This window comes from Cyanistes caeruleus, chromosome 3 (assembly GCF_971803275.1).
Source record: "Cyanistes caeruleus chromosome 3, bCyaCae1.hap1.1, whole genome shotgun sequence".
Classification (NCBI taxonomy): Eukaryota; Metazoa; Chordata; class Aves; order Passeriformes; family Paridae; genus Cyanistes; species Cyanistes caeruleus.
Genome location: NC_141703.1, coordinates 1,326,938 through 1,344,805, shown reverse-complemented (window position 1 = coordinate 1,344,805; position 17,868 = coordinate 1,326,938). Strand labels below are relative to the sequence as shown.

The 17,868-nt window shown below is 48.5% G+C and overlaps 1 protein-coding gene across 9 annotated transcripts in view; it reads left to right on the top strand.

The window, feature by feature from the left end:
* Positions 1–17,868, top strand: part of ITSN1 (intersectin 1) — a 97,999-nt gene that overhangs the window by 30,704 nt on the left and 49,427 nt on the right. For 6 of the 9 annotated variants that reach the window (XM_086883885.1, XM_086883884.1, XM_086883889.1 and 3 more), the window contains 10 exons: positions 3,832–3,992; positions 5,641–5,817; positions 6,371–6,464; positions 8,583–8,683; positions 9,326–9,389; positions 11,489–11,626; positions 12,430–12,545; positions 13,882–14,144; positions 14,952–15,101; positions 15,294–15,434. In XM_086883885.1, the coding sequence (XP_086740011.1) occupies positions 3,832–3,992; positions 5,641–5,817; positions 6,371–6,464; positions 8,583–8,683; positions 9,326–9,389; positions 11,489–11,626; positions 12,430–12,545; positions 13,882–14,144; positions 14,952–15,101; positions 15,294–15,434 (1,405 nt within the window). The remainder of the gene's footprint in view (positions 1–3,831; positions 3,993–5,640; positions 5,818–6,370; positions 6,465–8,582; positions 8,684–9,325; positions 9,390–11,488; positions 11,627–12,429; positions 12,546–13,881; positions 14,145–14,951; positions 15,102–15,293; positions 15,435–17,868) is intronic. The other 3 variants (XM_086883891.1, XM_086883890.1, XM_086883892.1) reach the window with 1 other exon arrangement.

The following is a 17,868-nucleotide window of genomic DNA, read 5'->3' as shown; positions in this document are numbered from 1 at the left end:
CTAATCAATGCCAGGTGTTCTCCAGGACTTGGAGTTCCTTATTTTAGCAGGACAGAGTCGCTGGGTGACTTCCCTGTTCCTGACATCTGCTTCCCTCCCAGCCTTCCCAACTCTGTGGGCAAAGTGGGGGTAATTCTGTGGCTTCCTGCTCAAGCATCCGTGTATGGATGCTAACTGTGAAGCAGGGAGCACAGTGCCTGTGGAACAGCAGGCCACATAACTTTCTCAGTCTTGCCTGAGAAAGTGGCTTGGGAAAACATAAAGAGGAATTAAAACAATCCTCAGAGATAGAGAACAGCCTTGCAGGTGCTGTTTGTCTGTTCCTTGTTTTCTTGCAAGAGAAGGTTGAGGGGTGGTGTACCCCACTGACCAGTGATGGTGATGTGTTAATTTACTAACCAATAAGAGTTTTACTTTTCTATACTTTCACGTATCAGTCTATAAAAAAAAATCAGAAGCAATAAAGTAGGAGAAATTCTTCAGTTTGACTCCACAAGAGAGTCTGTGTCGTTCTTCTCACCATTCCCAATAGAGTGACATCTGGCCTTATGATTTCCCAGGCCACTTTCTCAGGCAAGACTGAGAGAGTTATGTGACCTGCTCTTCCACAAGCACTGCTTCACAGTGCATCCATAGCATCCATATCCGTGTGTGAGACCTGAGTGCTGCTCACTGCTCCTGCCTGAGCCTGTTCCATCTGGGGCTGTGCATCCAGCAGCTGAATCACTCCACACCTGGGACCTGCACGGTGATCCTTGCTTTAACTCAGGGCTGCTTTCATGGAGAGATGGTTTGTGTGCTAATTACAGCAGATTTGATGGGAAAGCTGCCTGTGTTCTGTTTCTGCACCTCATAAATGCAAAAGTCATCAAGCTGGCTCTTCATTCTGCACAAAAGATGAGAGAAAGGAGGAGGAAAAGCTCCATGGGGAAGGATTTGTCAGCACCTGACCCAGGGGTGGTGCTGAGCCCACTGCAGCTCTTGTCATTAGACACAAACACAGGCCTGGCCTACAGAATATAATATTTAGTCAGTGTTTAATCCATTTACTCTGCCCTGGTTCCGGCCAGACCACAAGTGAAACAAATGCAAGGGCACCACATTATCCCAATTTCATTAGGAGCAGAAATTAGTGGAATTAGGTGGTGTTTGCTGGCAGGCCCTCCCTGTAGTTCAGGTGCTGCTTATTCCAGAGCAGCACAGTAAAATCCATCAGCCTGACACCAACTTCTGCAACTAGAAATGGAAATGTGCCCTATTTCTGCAGGAAGAGTTTGTCAGACAAAAGCTGCTTTTACTTTGCACTCTGTAAAACTGGAGAAATGCTGGGGGCTGCAGAGAACTCTACACTGATATTTGTGCTGGTAATTTCAATAATGAAGCTGTTGGTGTAGACTAAAGGAGTTCACAGAAGGTCAGATGTTGAATGAAAAGCTACAGCTGCTGATGTGGATTGGAGTTCAATGAGAGCAATGACACTGGTGCACATCAGAGTTTCTGACTGCTGGGCAATGAATGTTTTCCCATGTGGGATGCAAAGATTTGCTGTGTCCCAGCAGGAAATGGTGCCTGGAGAGTCGAGGTTCCTACAGGGTGAACTTTACTCTTCCTGCATTTTCCTGGCCAGGGATAGAACCCACTGAGGGTCTGTCTGTGCTTATTAATAGAAAGGTTTGTGTCTTATAAATCAAAGTGTTTGCAGGTGTAGAACCCACTGGTAAGACCATTATGGGATAGCCTGGTGGAGCTGGGGGTGCTCAGCTGGAGAGGAGAAGCTGCAGGGAGAGCTCAGAGCCCCTTGCAGGGCCTGAAGGGGCTCCAGGAGAGCTGGAGAGGGACTGGGGCCAAGGGCTGCAGGGCCAGGAGCCAGGGAATGGCTGCCAGGGGCAGAGGGCAGGGCTGGATCTTGGGATCTTGGGCAGGAATTGTTCCCTGGCAGGGTGGGCAGGGGCTGGGATGGAATTGCCAGAGCAGCTGGGGCTGCCCCTGGATCCCTGGCAGTGCCCAAGGCCAGGCTGGACATTGGGAGCTCCTGGGACAGTGGGAGGTGGCCCTGCCATGGCTGGGCTGGAATGAGATGAGCTCTGAGGTCCCTCCCAGCCCAGCCCAGTCTGGGATTTTGGGATTCAGCCTCTTTTAGGCTCAGGTGCAGCACAGGATTTTTAGGGATATCGGAGTCTAAGTCTCAGTGTCCTCTCCAGACTTTCTTTAAATGCTGCTCCCAGATTTTAATTTACTTTATTGAGCTCTATAACATCAGAACTGGTGGATTAAGGCAGCTGCACTACTGAAAATATTTTCTTAGGAGTACTGGAGAGGTTTGGAGTGTCTGTGATGCTGCTGGGGATCTAAACCTGTGCAGGTCCCTGCTGGGATCTGCCTCTCCGCGGGGGTTTTCAAATTTTGGGTTGTTCTTTTTTGGAGTGGGAGGATTTCTGTTTAGCCACTGCCTTTCTCTGGCTGTCTCCTCGTGTATCAGTTATAAATAGCTGTCAATTCACTGGAGTTCTTTTTGGATAACTTTCCACCTAGTTGTACAAAAACTGTCTTTGAGAGGAGTTTGATCAGAAATGAAGCTCTGCTTCAACCTCTCTACCCAGGGCCACACCCATGACATAGAAATAAATGCATGAACTTCAAAATCTGTATTATTCCAGCACTGAAATCTGTACGTAATTCTTCAATCAAATGCAAAGAGAAATAAGCATGGTCTTTAAAAGTAAGCTTACAGCTAGTTCTGTTTTTGATGTGCATTTACTCAGGGGTTTTTGGTGTGCAGTGGCAGGAACTGACACTCTTCTTCCTGCTTCTCTCCCCCCAGGCTCCCACCCCTATTCCCTGCTGAGCTGGGTTTTCTTAACTAGCAAGGGGAGGAACAAAAAGCAGACTGTTTAAGTCAGACTCCTTTCCCTGAAAGCCTATTCAAGGCCTAGGCTCAATGTTTCATCTTGAGTGCTATTGTTTAATTGAAAACACATTTGCACACTCGCAGATGGAGCTGTGCTGAGGGGAGTCACACATTTAAAGAATGTTTTATTTTAAGTGGAGCTAAAGTACAGATTTGCAGACTCAGTGGTTTGCTTCTCTCTGCTGCTGTTTGAGGACTCTGTGCTTTCATTGGTGTGATTTTGCAAAGTTTTTGTACAGCTACATTTGTTCTGCATGCTTCGTTGCAATTCCTCCAAGAGTTGAAAAACAACTTGAAAATTATTTATTAATCATCCCAGGAAAGAAATCAAGGAGCTCTTAAGTTTCAGTGGGGTCTTATTTTTAGCCCAGCATAGTTTTGGGTGGAAATTACTGAGAATCCCAGAATTCCCAAGGCTGGAAAAGCCCTCGCAGCCCAGGGAGTCCCAGCTGTGGCCGATGCCCACCTTGTCCCCAGCCCAGAGCCCTGAGTGCCACGTCCAGCCCTTCCTTGGGCACCTGCAGGGATGGGCACTGCAAAACTCCCTGGGCAGCCCCTGCCAAGGCCTGAGCTCCCTTTCCATGGGCAAATTCCTGCTGCTGTCCAGCCTGAGCCTCCCCTGGCCCAGCCTGAGGCCTGAGCTCTCCTCCTGTCCCTGTTCCCTGGCAGCAGAGCCCGACCCCCCCGGCTGTCCCCTCCTGCCAGGGACTTGTGCAGAGCCACAAGGGCCCCCTGAGCCTCCTTTGCTCCAGGCTCAGCCCCTTTCCCAGCTCCCTCAGCCCCTCCTGGGGCTCCAGCCCCTTCCCAGCTCCCTCAGCCCCTCTATCAGCCTTGACTATCCATACTCACATGAGCCTGCTCCTGGGGCAGGGCCTGAAGTTGCTGGTTGCAGAATGTAACTGTGAAAACACTGTGTTTTGCAGGGCTCTAGCTGACATGAACAATGATGGGAGGATGGATCCCTTGGAGTTTTCCATAGCTATGAAACTCATCAAGCTGAAGCTCCAGGGGTACCAGCTCCCGGCCACGCTGCCGCCCGTCATGAAGCAGCCACCCCTCGCCCTGCCCGGTGCCCCAGGATTTGGTAAGATCCCTGTTTTCCTCCATCTTCCTCATTGTTCCCTGGGACTGAAGCAATTCCTTTGTCCTTTTGCAGTTTCTCCAAGAAAACTTTAGGGAAATGTGCTTCTAGAAGCACATGGACTCAAACTCAGATACTGCCAGCGCACTGAGACAAATTGCACTGGGCTTTTACCTGAGCTGAGCTCCTGTTTGCTTCAGGTTTGCACTGCTCCAAGCAAAACATGGCTCAGGTAGTAGGGCTAGTGCATTCCAAAGGGCTGGAGTTGTGATTTAAACTGTTGGCATTACTGGATCTCCAGCTTTGGCAAGATCTGCTCTGATGTTCTTTACAATCCCTGCACCTTTTGCTCTGGTAGGAAGTGAACAGCTGCTGGGGTGAGGTATTGCCAAAGTCACCATCCTTTCTAGGAAAAGAGTAGGGAAGATGGGATGGGAAAATGAAAATAACTAAATAAACCTGAACCTCTGACTCCTATCATGAGAGGTTCTTTCCCTTTCTGCTTTAGTCTTTGCTGTACTCAGGGTTGTTGTGCCTGGGAATCATGGAATGGTTTGGGTCAGAAGGGACCCTAAAACCTGTCCTGATCCACCCCTGCCATGGCAGGGACAGCTCCCACTGTCCCAGGAGCTCCCAATGTCCAGCCTGGCCTTGGGCACTGCTAGGGATCCAGGGGCAGCCCCAGCTGCTCTGGCAATTCCATCCCAGCCCCTGCCCACCCTGCCAGGGAACAATTCCTGCCCAAGATCCATCTAAATGTCCAGAGAAAAGGGAACAGTGCCTTTGATAAACTGCTTGCAGCAGTGTGGCAGTGTGGTTTGATCCACTGCAACCCCCACATGTTTCACAGTCAGAAATAAAATTCTTTGGAAGAAAACAGTGAAACTGGGCACAGCAAATACAGGGTTAAGTGACAAAAGGCAAAATGAAATGAACCCCCACAAACCCCTGCCAAATGGGTGATTCTCATTCCCTGTAGATTGATGTGAGCTGTTTGCACACCCCTTGTTCCTCCCCTGGCACCGCTGGCCCTCCTTAACCTCCCTGGTTCCCTGAGCTCTGCTTCCCCTCATTCCTCTGCTCTCCCCATTAGCTTTGCCCTGTCTCATCCCAACTAAAGGCTGGAGCATTGATCCTGCAGCTCCTGGGTCAGCCTGGTGATCCAATCCTGCAGCTCCTGGGGGATCCAATCCTGCAGCTCCTGGGGGTTCAAATCCTGCAGCTCCTGGGGGATCCAATCCTGCAGCTCCTGGGGGATCCAATCCTGCAGCTCCTGGGGGATCCAATCCTGCAGCTCCTGGGGGATCCAATCCTGCAGCCCCTGGGGGATCCAATCCTGCAGCTCCTGGGGGATCCAATCCTGCAGCTCCTGGGGGATCCAATCCTGCAGCTCCTGTCTCAGCCTGGGGCTTCACTCCTTCCTGGGCCTGCCAGTGCTGCTCCTCACTCCTTCCAAGGCCCACAGTTCCTTTGTTTGCAGGTGCTGCAGGACAGTTTGGGGCAGTGCTGTGGGGCTGTCCCTGTGCCCTGTGTCCCGTTCCTGTCCCTGCTGTGCTGGGAGGGCTGTCCCAGGGCTCGGGAGCTGCCGCTGGAGCTGTCGGTGCCCCTGCGGGCGCGCATCAGAACCAACCTGTGCTTTTCTCGCCCGTAGGTCTCGGGGGCATTGCCAACATGCCATCCCTCTCCACTGTGGCCCCAGTGCCCATGGCATCCATCCCAGTCGTGGGGATGTCCCCCCCACTGGTGTCCTCTGTCCCCGCCGCCGTCCCTCCCCTGGCTAACGGAGCTCCTGCTGTCATCCAGCCCCTGCCTGCTTTCGCTCACCCCGGTACGCTGCTCTCACTCTCTGTCTCCTGCTCCTAACAGCTCCCCTGCATTTCCTTGGGACACATGGAATTAGCCACTCCGAGTGATGCCTTTGGGGAAGGACTGTGCTTTGCTCTAGCCCACTTGGCACACTTGGAGAAGAGCTAAAGGAAGGAATGTGGACGTGGCCTCCCGCAGGAGTCCCTCGTGGTGAGAAGATAAAACAGCACTTGGAGAAATGAACTTGCCAGGAAACTGTTGCCTGGAAATTGGGCCTCTCCTGTCTCTTTATAGCTACTGAAGTACTGCTGTTTGTTAGGGTGACTTTAATACTGAGCTACATGTGGTTTCTAACACGTACCAAAATGTAATTTGGTATCAACAGGGTTTCCACAAAGCTGTGGAAGTAAAAAGATACGAGGGAAGTGCCCTTGTGTTTCCCCCTGTCCTGCTGGACTCTCTGATCTTTATATTGTTAAAAAAGTTCCCATCAGACCCACAGTGCTTGTACTTGATGTAGGAGCTGAATGAATGTCATGGGAATAGCAATAAATCCCTGTTTTCTCTCTTCCCAGCCACTTTGCCAAAGAGTTCTTCCTTCAGCCGCTCGGGGCCGGGAGCTCAGCTCAATGCAAAGCTACAAAAGGCACAATCCTTCGACGTGGCCAGGTGGGGCTGGGGCAGGGAGGGGCAGCCAGGGGGGGTTGGGTCCCCAGGGCTGGGAAAACTTCCCTTTCCCAAGGTGGTTGTCTGAAATAATAGTTCTGGCAGAAATCAGTTCCTGCAGAGGTACCACTTCAGCATTCCGTGGGGTGCTGTGGCTTTACAGGGAATGCTCCAGGAGCAGGGAGTCATGGAAATAAAATAATTAACTACTAACAGCTCTGACATCTTCACTTGATTTTTAGAACAGCATTTGCTTCTATAAACAAAACCTGCATCGTGCACGGACTCTCCCGGTACTGGGAAAACAAGACAAGCAATACATTATTTAAAATTAGCAACTCCAGGGTAATTGCCAAAAGCAAAATATTTAATAGGTCTCATATTTTAAATGTACTCCACATCACTGTTTCTTTTATATTCTTAAAGTTCTATGTGAAAAGTCACTTAAAAGGCTTTTAGATTATTCCAAGGCCTAGAAAAATGTGTGGTTGGGCAGAAAGGGTTTTAAAAAATGGTTGTAACAAAATAGAACTTCCTTAGAGGAGATGAGAGAGGGATTTCCCAAAGTCCTTGTGAATCATCTGTCTCACAGATCTGTGGCAGGTTTTTTATGGCACAGGATTTTTGCAAGAGGAAAATGGGTTGGAACACAATTAAATGATCTGGTTTTATTTTCATTTCCTTCTGCAGGCTTGTTTATTGCCCTGCTATTAGATAAGTGACACTATTCAGTATTGGCAAATAATTAAAAGTCTTTCAAAGCAGTTCATTTTCTCTCTGAAATCTAAACCAGCCATGAACAGAATAGGGATGCTCTGATATAATTTATGTGTAACACAGAAGTTAAAATGTATGGAACCCCCAAATCCAGCAAAACTGAGGAGGAATTCCTATGAGTAAAAATTAAATATTTAACCTTTTTTCTTATTTTCATTATTGAAAATAAGATTATTATAAGATATTATCCAGCTTGGTTTTTTTTTGCTCCCATGAAGGGTATTATTAAAGCTCAAGAGTTTGGAAATCAAAAATAGAAATAGAGATACTGGTTTGTGTCTTGTCACGTGAGAGTGGTTTATAAGGTCAAAAAAAGGACAAAGTTTGAATGTGCCTAAAGGCAGAAAAACTCTGCTCATTGTTTTTCAGAATTAAGACTTCTCAGCCATCAAGCCTGGGAAATTAGAGCTGCAAATCAGCTCAGCCTGCAATGGGAGTGAACTGAAACTGGGAATATAAAAGGGTCCAGTGAGCTCTATGAGAACTCGTTCCCTTATGAGAAACTTTACATTCAAATGTGGCTTTTTCACACCTTTTTTTTTTTTACATTTCCAGTATATTTTACATTTCTTTTCCTTCATCAGCTCTATTTGGCTAAGAGAAACAGTTAAAGACAGGGTAAAATGTTATTCTGCATTTCCTGTTACATGTTTAGGTAAGAGCTTGTAGCTCCTCTGAACAATTTAGGTTCCTTCATTCTCTGCCAGTAAAGAAAAAAAACAAAACTCTTAGGAAAAAAATTATTTCCCAAGAGACTGAATTGTGATAAATGTTTGCAGACAAGAGGTCAAACCTGTGGTGGTTTCAGGAATAGCTGGGAATATTAGATCATGCAATCATGGAATAGTTTGGGGTGGGAGGGACCTCAGATCCCACCCAGTGCCACCCCATCCATGGCAGGGACACCTCCCACTGTCCCAGGAGCTCCCAATGTCCAGCCTGGCCTTGGGCACTGCCAGGGATCCAGGGGCAGCCCCAGCTGCTCTGGGACACTTCAGTACCTCCCCACCCTCACAGCAAAACTGGGGAAAAGAACATTTTCAGGCGTAAAACTTGATCTCAGTGCAGCACTTCAGCCTCTTGTGAGGGAGCTGAGGGCCTGGCACAGGAATTCCAGAGCAGCTGGGGCTGCCCCTGGATCCCTGGCAGTGCCCAAGGCCAGGCTGGACATTGGGAGCTCCTGGGACAGTGGGAGGTGTCCCTGACATGGCAGGGCTGGCACTGGGTGGGCTCTGAGGTCCCTCCAGCCCAAACCCTGCTGTGATTTATGACTCTGTGATTGTTGCCATTGCCTTCCTGAGATGGAATTTCCAATTCTCCCTGTTCTCCCTGCTGTCCTTGCAGCTCTCCTGCTGTGGCAGAGTGGGCTGTGCCTCAGTCCTCACGGCTCAAGTACCGGCAGCTCTTCAACAGCCACGACAAAACCATGAGTGGACACTTGACAGGTACTGGCACAGCTTCTGTTGTCTCCTTGTTTCCAGCTGTAAGAGCCAATTTCATGCCACTGAGGGTGCTGTTCACAGAGAAGAGACTCATCAGTGTTTTCCTGTTTGAATCTCCCAGGTGCTTAATGGTCTTGTTTAGAAGCAAATATTCATTGCAGCTGGGATCATTTTACCACCACCTTTCCTTTATTTTCTGCAAAGTTGACTCTGGGAAATGTTTCTGGGAAAGAGTCCAATGGGCTCTGTGAAAACTCATGCAAGCATTTCCAGTGCTTGGTTCAGCCACTGCTGGGAGCAGTGTCCAGCTCCAGGGAGAGACTAGTCTGGCTTGATTTCACCAGTTCTGTGCATGGCTCTGGTTTAGAGCTTTCTTGGGTTTTAATCTGAGTGATTTGGCTGCCCCTGGATCCCTGGCAGTGCCCAAGGCCAGGCTGGACACTGAGAGCAGCTGGGACAGTGGGAGGTGTCCCTGCCATGGCAGGGCTGGGAATGAAATGAGCTCTGAGGTCCCTCAGAACCCAAACCAGCGTGAGATTCTGTGGTTGTGCAGAAGTGAAGTATTTTTTCTTGGTTATTTGGGGGAGCCAAGTTCCTGCTGGTCACATTTCTTGCTAATTTTGTTAATATTTGTTTCCCTTTTAGGTCCCCAAGCAAGAACGATTCTTATGCAGTCAAGTTTACCCCAGGCTCAGCTGGCTACAATATGGTAAAATAAATGTTTCCATTTCCAACAAAACACAAATTCTTCTGAAACCTCTGCACTGGAGTCCCTGGGGTTTTCTCCATTTTCAGTCCCACTGATAATTCACACGTTGCTCTTTGTCATGTGTAACTTTATAAACAAAACCTCCACTTCTATGCCTTTATTAATATTATTCCAAAAGAGCACCAGCAGCACCTTTTGTGTGATGTTTTGGAAGTTGGGGTTCAGTGCTGGGTTTTTAGGCAGAGCAGATGTTCCTGTGCCTTCCACATCCCCTGACAGAACACCAGGGAAACATTTACCTTTGCACAGGTGGCAGAAGAGGAATCTTCACCCAAACCACACTTTCTGTGAGGTTTCTCTGCCTTTTCCATGGCTTTGGGAGGGCTGATTTCCCAAGGGCTGGACTTAGAGACCTTTACAATAATGGATTTTAAAAGGATTTGTCTCAGCTTCCCTTTTTCCTTCCAGCTTGTTGTTTGCTGAACTTTATTATGTTTTTATTGCCCCATGGAAAGTTGTTCCTAATTAACTTCTGTCCTTTAGGAGTGTTTGCTTGAGAAGCGTTGGAGCTGGCCCAGGGGCTCAGTGTGAGGATGGCAGTGGTGCAGTCACTCTGACAAGGCCATTCAGCTGCACTTGTTCTCTTTGCTAAGCACTGGGAGTTGTGTTATAAATTAAAAACCACTCTTTCCTTCTCTGTTTCCTAACAAAGGGATAAAAACAAACCAACCCAGTCCCCCAGCAGATGATTAACCAAGAAATGCTCTGCTTTTGCCAGCCTTGGAGTGCTTGTGTGGGCAGGCAGCTGCCACCAGCTCGCTCCAGGAGCTGCAGACAGGACTTGCTCAGCTGGGGATATTCACAACTGCCAATGCACTGAGATAAGGAGGGGATATTCCAGCTCTTGCTGGTCCTTTCCTGAGCCCTACTGGGGGGCTGCTGCTGTCTGGGCTGAGGTTTGTCAGCTGGGGCTGAAATCCCTGACTCAGACACTCAAAGGGAGGAGCTGATGCTCAGCCTCTGGGCTGTCCTGGGAGTTCTCACCCAGGTATCTGCCAGCTGATCAGCAGTTTCTGTGCATGGCACATTCCCAAGCTCCTGGCTTCTTCCTGTGCTCCAGCCTGAGGAGTTACTTCAGTGTCACAGGTGTGGGTTGAGTGATGGTCTCCCAAACTTGAATCCCATCAGCAAATTCCTGAGCCTTGGGACTTCAAAAGAATTTATCACTTATTTCACTTTGATTTTCATAGTATCATGGGAGATTTTCCTGCATGATTACAGTGCAGCATGCTGGAGAAACAAATCCTGAGCTGGAGGGACCCCCAGGGATCCCCCAGTGCCCCCCTGCCCTGCCCAGACCCCCCAACAAGCCCAGCCTGGGCATCCCTGGATGCTCCTGGAGCTCTGGCAGCCTCGGGGCCGTGCCCATTCCCTGGGGAGCCTGGGCAGTGCCAGCAGCCTGTGGGGAAAGAAGAGCCTTGCCCTAAGAGCCAACCTAAATCCCTGCTGGGCCAGCTGCAGCCGCTCCCTGCTGCTGTCCCTGGCTGTTAATTTAATCCAACACCACCTTAGCAGCAGTAAAAGCATTTTGTGCCTCTGTTGGAGCTTTGCTTTGGGCCATCCAGAGACATTACTCCATCATTTTTAATATGTGCATAGTGCCAGGGTGGGTTGGTGCTTGTCAGGACTGCAACATCAGTGGCTTTGATTTCACTGCCAGTGGGTGCCCTGGAATGTGAGATAGGAGCCTCCAGGGAGGAAGGAGACCAAACCTAAAAGTTCTGCCAAACACCTGAGCTGGTTTTTTGGATGTTCAGGAGAGCTCCAGTGGTTAAAGCTCCTTCTCTGGCACGTGCTCCAGGCAGCACTCAGAGCAGGTGAAGGAGAAGTGGCTGCAAGGCTGGATTTCAGACAGACAGCCATGAAAAATGGGGGAAATAGGAGTTTGCTTTTCATTTGTTTTGCAAAAGCAGAGTAGTGTGGAAAAAATAGTGAAAAAAATGGAATGAATTTAGAACTGTATATGTTGAAACAATGCCTTTGACCAGTGTTTTTTAATATTTCATAATTTCCTTGCTTTGCCCCTTCCCTTTAACAAGGAATCTCTCTGACATTGATCAAGATGGGAAGCTGACAGCTGAGGAGTTTATCCTGGCTATGCACCTCATTGATGTAGCGATGTCTGGTCAGCCACTGCCACCTGCCCTGCCCCCTGAGTACATCCCACCTTCCTTCAGGTAACTGCTCATCCCTTGGGAATCTCACTCCTGAGTTTTGTATTTCCTTTGGGATGGTTCTGTGAGAGCCAAGAGCAGAACACTGAGCCCTCACCTTCTGCCTGTAAGAACAGGGTTTGGGTGGGTGTTTATGCTGGCACGCTCTCCAAATTTGCTCAGTCTGGCCATAGAAATCTAGATTTAAGTTCAGGTTTATCCTCCTGTGGAGCAGTTGGAATGTCTTGGAATTCCAGTATGGATTTGCACTGCACCAAATCCAGATCTCTTTTGGTACAGCTGGGTCTGGGAACAGTGGGGTCACCCATCACTGCTCTTGCTCCATTTCACTTTGTGGAGAAATAGAAGGGAAGGCAGCAACAGCAAGGGAAATAAGTGTTTTTATACCATGTTTTTCAGGTATCCTCCTAAAGATTCCCAAGTTTTGTGTATTCCACCTGGGATCTTGCTTTTAGCTTGACTATAGTGGGCTCTGCCTCTGCTATTTTTGTTGTAGTTAAAGTCAGCATTTCCCCAAACCCAGACTGCCTGGGGAAAAATCTCCCCCCAAGTGAGAGATCTTGGGGACAGGGTTGAACCCATCTGGAAGCAGAATTTGGGACTGGGGTTCTCAGCTCCTGGGATCCTGGAAAATCCTGTTCTCCTGAGGCAATGCCTGAGTGAGACCCTCTGGGCAGCACTGAATGAACACCGAGTACCATTAAACATTACATCATTGCATTTAATTTGATCTCATCATTAAATCAGAAATAATTTGGGTAGGCCTGGGTTCTGTTAAGCACCTGTAATTCCTGTTTCCTTGGCAGAAGAGTCCGCTCTGGCAGTGGAGTTTCTGCTGCCAGTTCAGTGTCTGTAGACCAAAGGTTACCAGAAGAACCAGCATTGGAAGAAGAACAGCAGCAACTGGAAAAGAAATTACCAGGTGAGCAAGGGAAAACAGGATAAATAAATATTTAAATATTTAGTGTGCTGTTCTCAGAGGGGTTTTCCTATCAGGTCACAGCCTGGGAGGTTACATGGGCTGACTGAGAAATGTTGTTTTTCCAGAGCAGTTTGGGACAGGTCAGAGGCACATTGCTGGGTCCAGTTCATTCCTGTGCCTGATCCTTGGGGTTGGAAGCACTGGAGATGGGAAGAGCCTTCAGGCTCCTCATCTCCTGCACTCCCCAGCCCTTTGCAGCCCTGGCACAGGGAATTGCAAGGAAAAATTCCTGCTGCCTTCATCCTCTGGCTTAGGTGGAGCAAAGCTTGGCTGATCACAAATCTGTGAAAGATCCCAGTATTCCCACAGAGACCTTCCAGTTTCCTTGGGGTCTGTGTAACAGTGTGGGGCTTACTACAGACTTCAGCAGTTCCAGGAAAAGAGCTAAAGGAAGAGGGAATTGGCAGCTGGAAAGGGGCACAAACTGGAAAAGAAGAATTCAGCCGTTTCAGCAGATGTTGGGCATGTGTCCAGCTGTGCACATGTGGAAGGCAGTGTGGGTTCTCCCTGGCCTTGCATCCCAAAAATGCCCAAGCTGGCCACACAAGGGAGAGAGATTTGGGCTTTGGGCTGTGGGAATGGGACACAGGGTATGAAAAGGATCAGAAGGGGAAGTGAAAGAATCATTTGGAGGGAGGGGAAGGAGGGGCAGTGCCTGGGACTGCAGAGGGTGTGCTGGAAGTGAGGCTGTTCTTTTAGGACAGTAGGTGGTGAGGATGTGGATCTGCAGGAATCCAGACTTCCTGGCCTCAGCTGCTCAAGAACCTAAACCATTTCTCTTCCTGACAGTAATGAGTAATCTAATGAGAACAGCAACTTTAAATTAGTTCTGGTCATTTGCATAATGGCCTTTTGATGATGTCAGCAGATGAATTCTTTTTTCTGCACTAATGGGAGTGTTGGCTCTTGGGCTGCTGCTATTATCCAATGTACAGAGGAATTCCAGATCCATGTCCTCATGGAGGATCAGCTGGTTTGTCTAAATTATCCCCACTTGCTGAGCTTTGTGGAGAAAGCTGGAGGCCTGAGGAACGGGAATGGAAATTCCCTCCTTGTTTTGCTGAGGATGTGGCTTTGAGGGGCTCAGCAATGTCAGTGCTAATGCTAAACCCCAGGCTGGCCTGTGGAGCTGTTATCCCTGGCGGGGAGGTGCATCCTCTCCTGCTGGAAGGTTGATTCACAGTGCTAGGATTCCTTTGGGTTTCTGTGGTTGGTTTGTTTCGAGGCCCGTGGCAGAGCGTAACTGTCCTTTGGCCCCGTGTTTCCCTGCACAAAGTGACGTTCGAGGACAAGAAACGGGAGAACTTTGAGCGGGGTAACCTGGAGCTGGAGAAGCGCAGGCAGGCACTGCTGGAGCAGCAGCGCAAGGAGCAGGAGCGGCTGGCCCAGCTGGAGAGGGCCGAGCAGGAGAGGAAGGAGCGCGAGCGGCAGGAGCAGGAGCGCAAGCGGCAGCTGGAGCTGGAGAAGCAGCTGGAGAAACAGCGGGAGCTGGAGCGGCAGCGCGAGGAGGAGAGGAGGAAGGAAATTGAGAGGAGAGAGGTAAGCCAGGGGAGCACAGGGAGGAGTTGTGCCCCGGCTTGGGGGGATCCAGTTGTGTGCCAGGCACTCAGTGTGCTGCTGCCAGGGTGGGGAGCAAACTCTTAAAGCAGGAATTCAAATTTCTGGGGTGTTAAAGACAAGGAATGGGTGGGGTTTGCTTCATTTGTCCTGTGAAATGAATGGTTGAGACATTGACAGCTAGGACAACACCCTCCTGACCTCTCACTCCTTTAATAACAATTATTATTATTATTTATTATATTTGATGTTAAGAGGTGCACGAATGAATGAAGAAAAACTTTTTTGGCATTTTGTGATTTTCATTTCACAAAGTCCCAGAATAGTTTGGGTTGGAAGGGACCTTAAAGATCCTCTGCCATGGGCAGGGGTAGCACCATCCAACCTGGCCTTCAGTTTGTTAAAGGAGACACACCCTGGTTAACCCAAAAATCTCCTTTTTTCTCCCATTGCCAAGCCACAATAGGTTCAGCACAGAAACACTTGGCTGTGCTTTGCAAAGCTACAGAAGATCTAAAGTTGGAGGTTGACAAGAGATTTGAATGTGTCCTGGAGAGTTCTCCCAGTCCTAGTATTAAACAACCTGTTAAATCAGCAAACTGGATCTTGGGAAACAGGAAAAGAGAGAGGTTTTCTGTTCAGTCACCTCTGCTGTGCAGGGAAGCATTGCAACCACCGAGCAATCTGTGTGTGCAGAGCACAGAGCAGCCCTCAGCTTGTACCAGAGTTCGAAGTGAATATCAGAACATGAATATTTGAAATGCCAGATGTTTCTTTCTGAATCTGCAGGCTGCCAAACGGGAGCTGGAGAGGCAGAGGCAGCTGGAGTGGGAGCGCAACCGGCGGCAGGAGCTGCTGAACCAGAGGAACAAGGAGCAGGAGGACATCGTGGTGCTGAAGGCAAAGAAGAAAACCCTGGAATTTGAACTGGAAGCTCTTGTGAGTGGTGATGGCACAGCTCAAACACACGAGCACAGCGTGGTGGTGACTGTGCCCTGGCTGTGTTTGTTGTCTAGAATTTCTGTTTTAAATATGGAATAAAAGTAGTTTTTAGATCCAGATTTGCACAATCAAACATTAAAAAAAACCTCACATTATAAAATAGATATTTTTCTTTTTTTTTTTTTAAAGAATGATAAGAGAAATCAGTTGGAGGGGAAGCTTCAGGATATCAGGTGTCGGCTGTCGACCCAAAGACAAGAAATAGAAAGTACAAATAAATCCAGAGAGCTCAGAATTGCAGAAATCACCCATTTGCAGCAGCAGCTACAGGTGAGAAAACATTCTCTCATTTTATGCTTAGCCTTGAATCTTGATCTCCTCAAAAACATCAATATCCTGAGCAAACCTGGAATGAGCTGTTCCTCACACTTAAAGGCTCACTGTAGACAATTAGTCATTCCTGTAAATTAATGTCCTTCAGAGGTGTCTAGGAACTGCTTCCTACACTTGAAGGTTTGTCTTGGATTATCCCTTCATCCTCCTGCTGTGGGGAGCTTTGGCTGCAGGTGTTGTTGGGGATCAGGAGAAGGAAATTGTCCTGTGTAAATTTTGCTGTTTGTGTGTTGGAGGAAAGAACTGGTTGCAGTGAAGTGGCTTGTTGATGTTTTTTTTTAATTATAAAAAATAATGAACTTTCAGAATGGAAGTTCCTAGTGAAAGCAGGGAGTTGTTGGTCCATTTGCCTTTCTTATTGATGTAAAATTCTGTCACATCAGAGCTGGAGTTGAGCAGGTGTCTGCCTTTAGTGAAAGAATACTTCTTATCGTTTGTAAGGGTTTTTCAATGGGCTGTAGTAGTTAACTGAGGAATTTTTCTCTTTATTCAATACTTTATAGGGCTTGAAATTAATTCTTGGCTGGTCATGGGGGCTCTCAGTGTGTTTGTACCACCACAAAGAATCTCACACTTAGGGAGCTGAGGTGTAAAACCTAATCCTGCTTTTCCATCCCAGCTTCACTCCTGCTTTCCCAGAAAAATTTTGTTCTCTTGGGTTCTGGGCTTTGAGGTGGTTTGGCAGCAATAGCTGTGTGGTGATGTCTGCTCTCATTGATCTCCACCACTGATATTTCTTAGTGTCACTTGAGGTGTTTTTATCCCAGTTGTGATCCTAGAAAATGTCTCTACTTTAGGAGGAAAGGACACATTTTGTCTAGGGAGAACCTTTGAGCTTTTTCCTGAAAAACAATTTTTTTTTTTTTTTCAAATATCCTGTAAATTTTCTTGTCTCATCTGTAGAGGACAGACTAAAGATGTAAATGAGTTTTAAAAAAGGAGATTTTCATCCTCTAAACTCTCAAATAGGTTAAAAAGTCAATATTGTCATTTTCTTTGTAGGGTGATAAATCTTCATTGGAAGGAGTTTAGTTTAATACATCTGACACTTCCTGTGGGAAGATGAGTTAATTCAAAGGAGTAATTATTCTTCAGCCTATTAATTACTTCCAAGCTGCAGTTTCATTTAACCTGTGGAAGGAGTGGTGTCCCAGTTAATCCTGGTGGTGAGGAGCTGTGCCAGTTGCAGGGGTGCTCAGAAGGATCCTGCTCTCCCAGCACCTGGGCAGTGTTTGAAACACGTTTGTGCAGTGTGGGGCTTGCTCAGTTCCTGCAGGGATCACTGAGCTCCTTGCTGAACTTTGAAAAGAGAATTTTCACTTGTCCAAGGGGCAGGAGCTGGGTTTTGATTTCCCCTGCCATGTGGGACATGACTCAACTCTTGGCCATTTCTTGTTGCACCAATTTCCAGAGTTTCTGATGCCGTTAATTTCTTTCATGTGTTCCTTCAGTACGAGGAAGGGATGTGGGATCCATGTGGTGGCTGTTCTTGGCTAGATGCTTATTCCGTGGTTGTCTGTGCTTTCAGGAAACAGGACTTGACCTTCCTGATCCCTTGGCATTCTCTGTCCTTACACACTCCCCAAACTATTCGTGCATTGAGTAATCTGGGATGTTTGGAAGTGTTCTGGCCTTTACAAACAAAGCAGCTGATGTTGTGATCACATTCCACCCTCAAATGCTGTCCTGTGGTGCTTTCTGTACTTGGAGAAGGAGAACTTCTACTTGATGTTGATGCCCATTCTGCTGCTTGGTTGATCTGCAGCATTGTCAGAATCACAGAAACACAGAGGGGTTGGGTTTGGAAGGGACCTTAGAGCTCATCCACCCTCTGCCATGGGCAGGGAACCTCCCACCACAGCAAGCTTATATATTGTGTATGTTGCTGTTTCCCAGTAGTCCCAGAATGGACTCAGGAATATCCTGAGCTGGAGGGACCCCCAGGATCCCCCAGTGCCCCCCTGCCCTGCCCAGACCCCCCAACAAGCCCAGCCTGGGCATCCCTGGATGCTCCTGGAGCTCTGGCAGCCTCGGGGCCGTGCCCATTCCCTGGGGAGCCTGGGCAGTGCCAGCAGCCTGTGGGGAAAGAAGAGCCTTGCCCTAAAAGCCAACCTAAATCCCTGCTGGGCCAGCTGCAGCCACTCCCTGCTGCTGTCCCTGTGGCAGGAGCAGAGCCCGGAGCTGTCCCTGCGCTGCCCCTCGGGAGGAGCTGCAGCCCCGGGGAGCTCTGACCTCAGGCTCCTCCAGGCTGAACTGACCCAGTCACCTCGTGGGGCCCCTCCAGACCCTTCCCCATCCCCGGCTCCCTCCTTTGGACACTTTCCAACAGCTTCTGATCTTTTCTGGAGCCCCCCAGAGCTGTCCCCAGCAC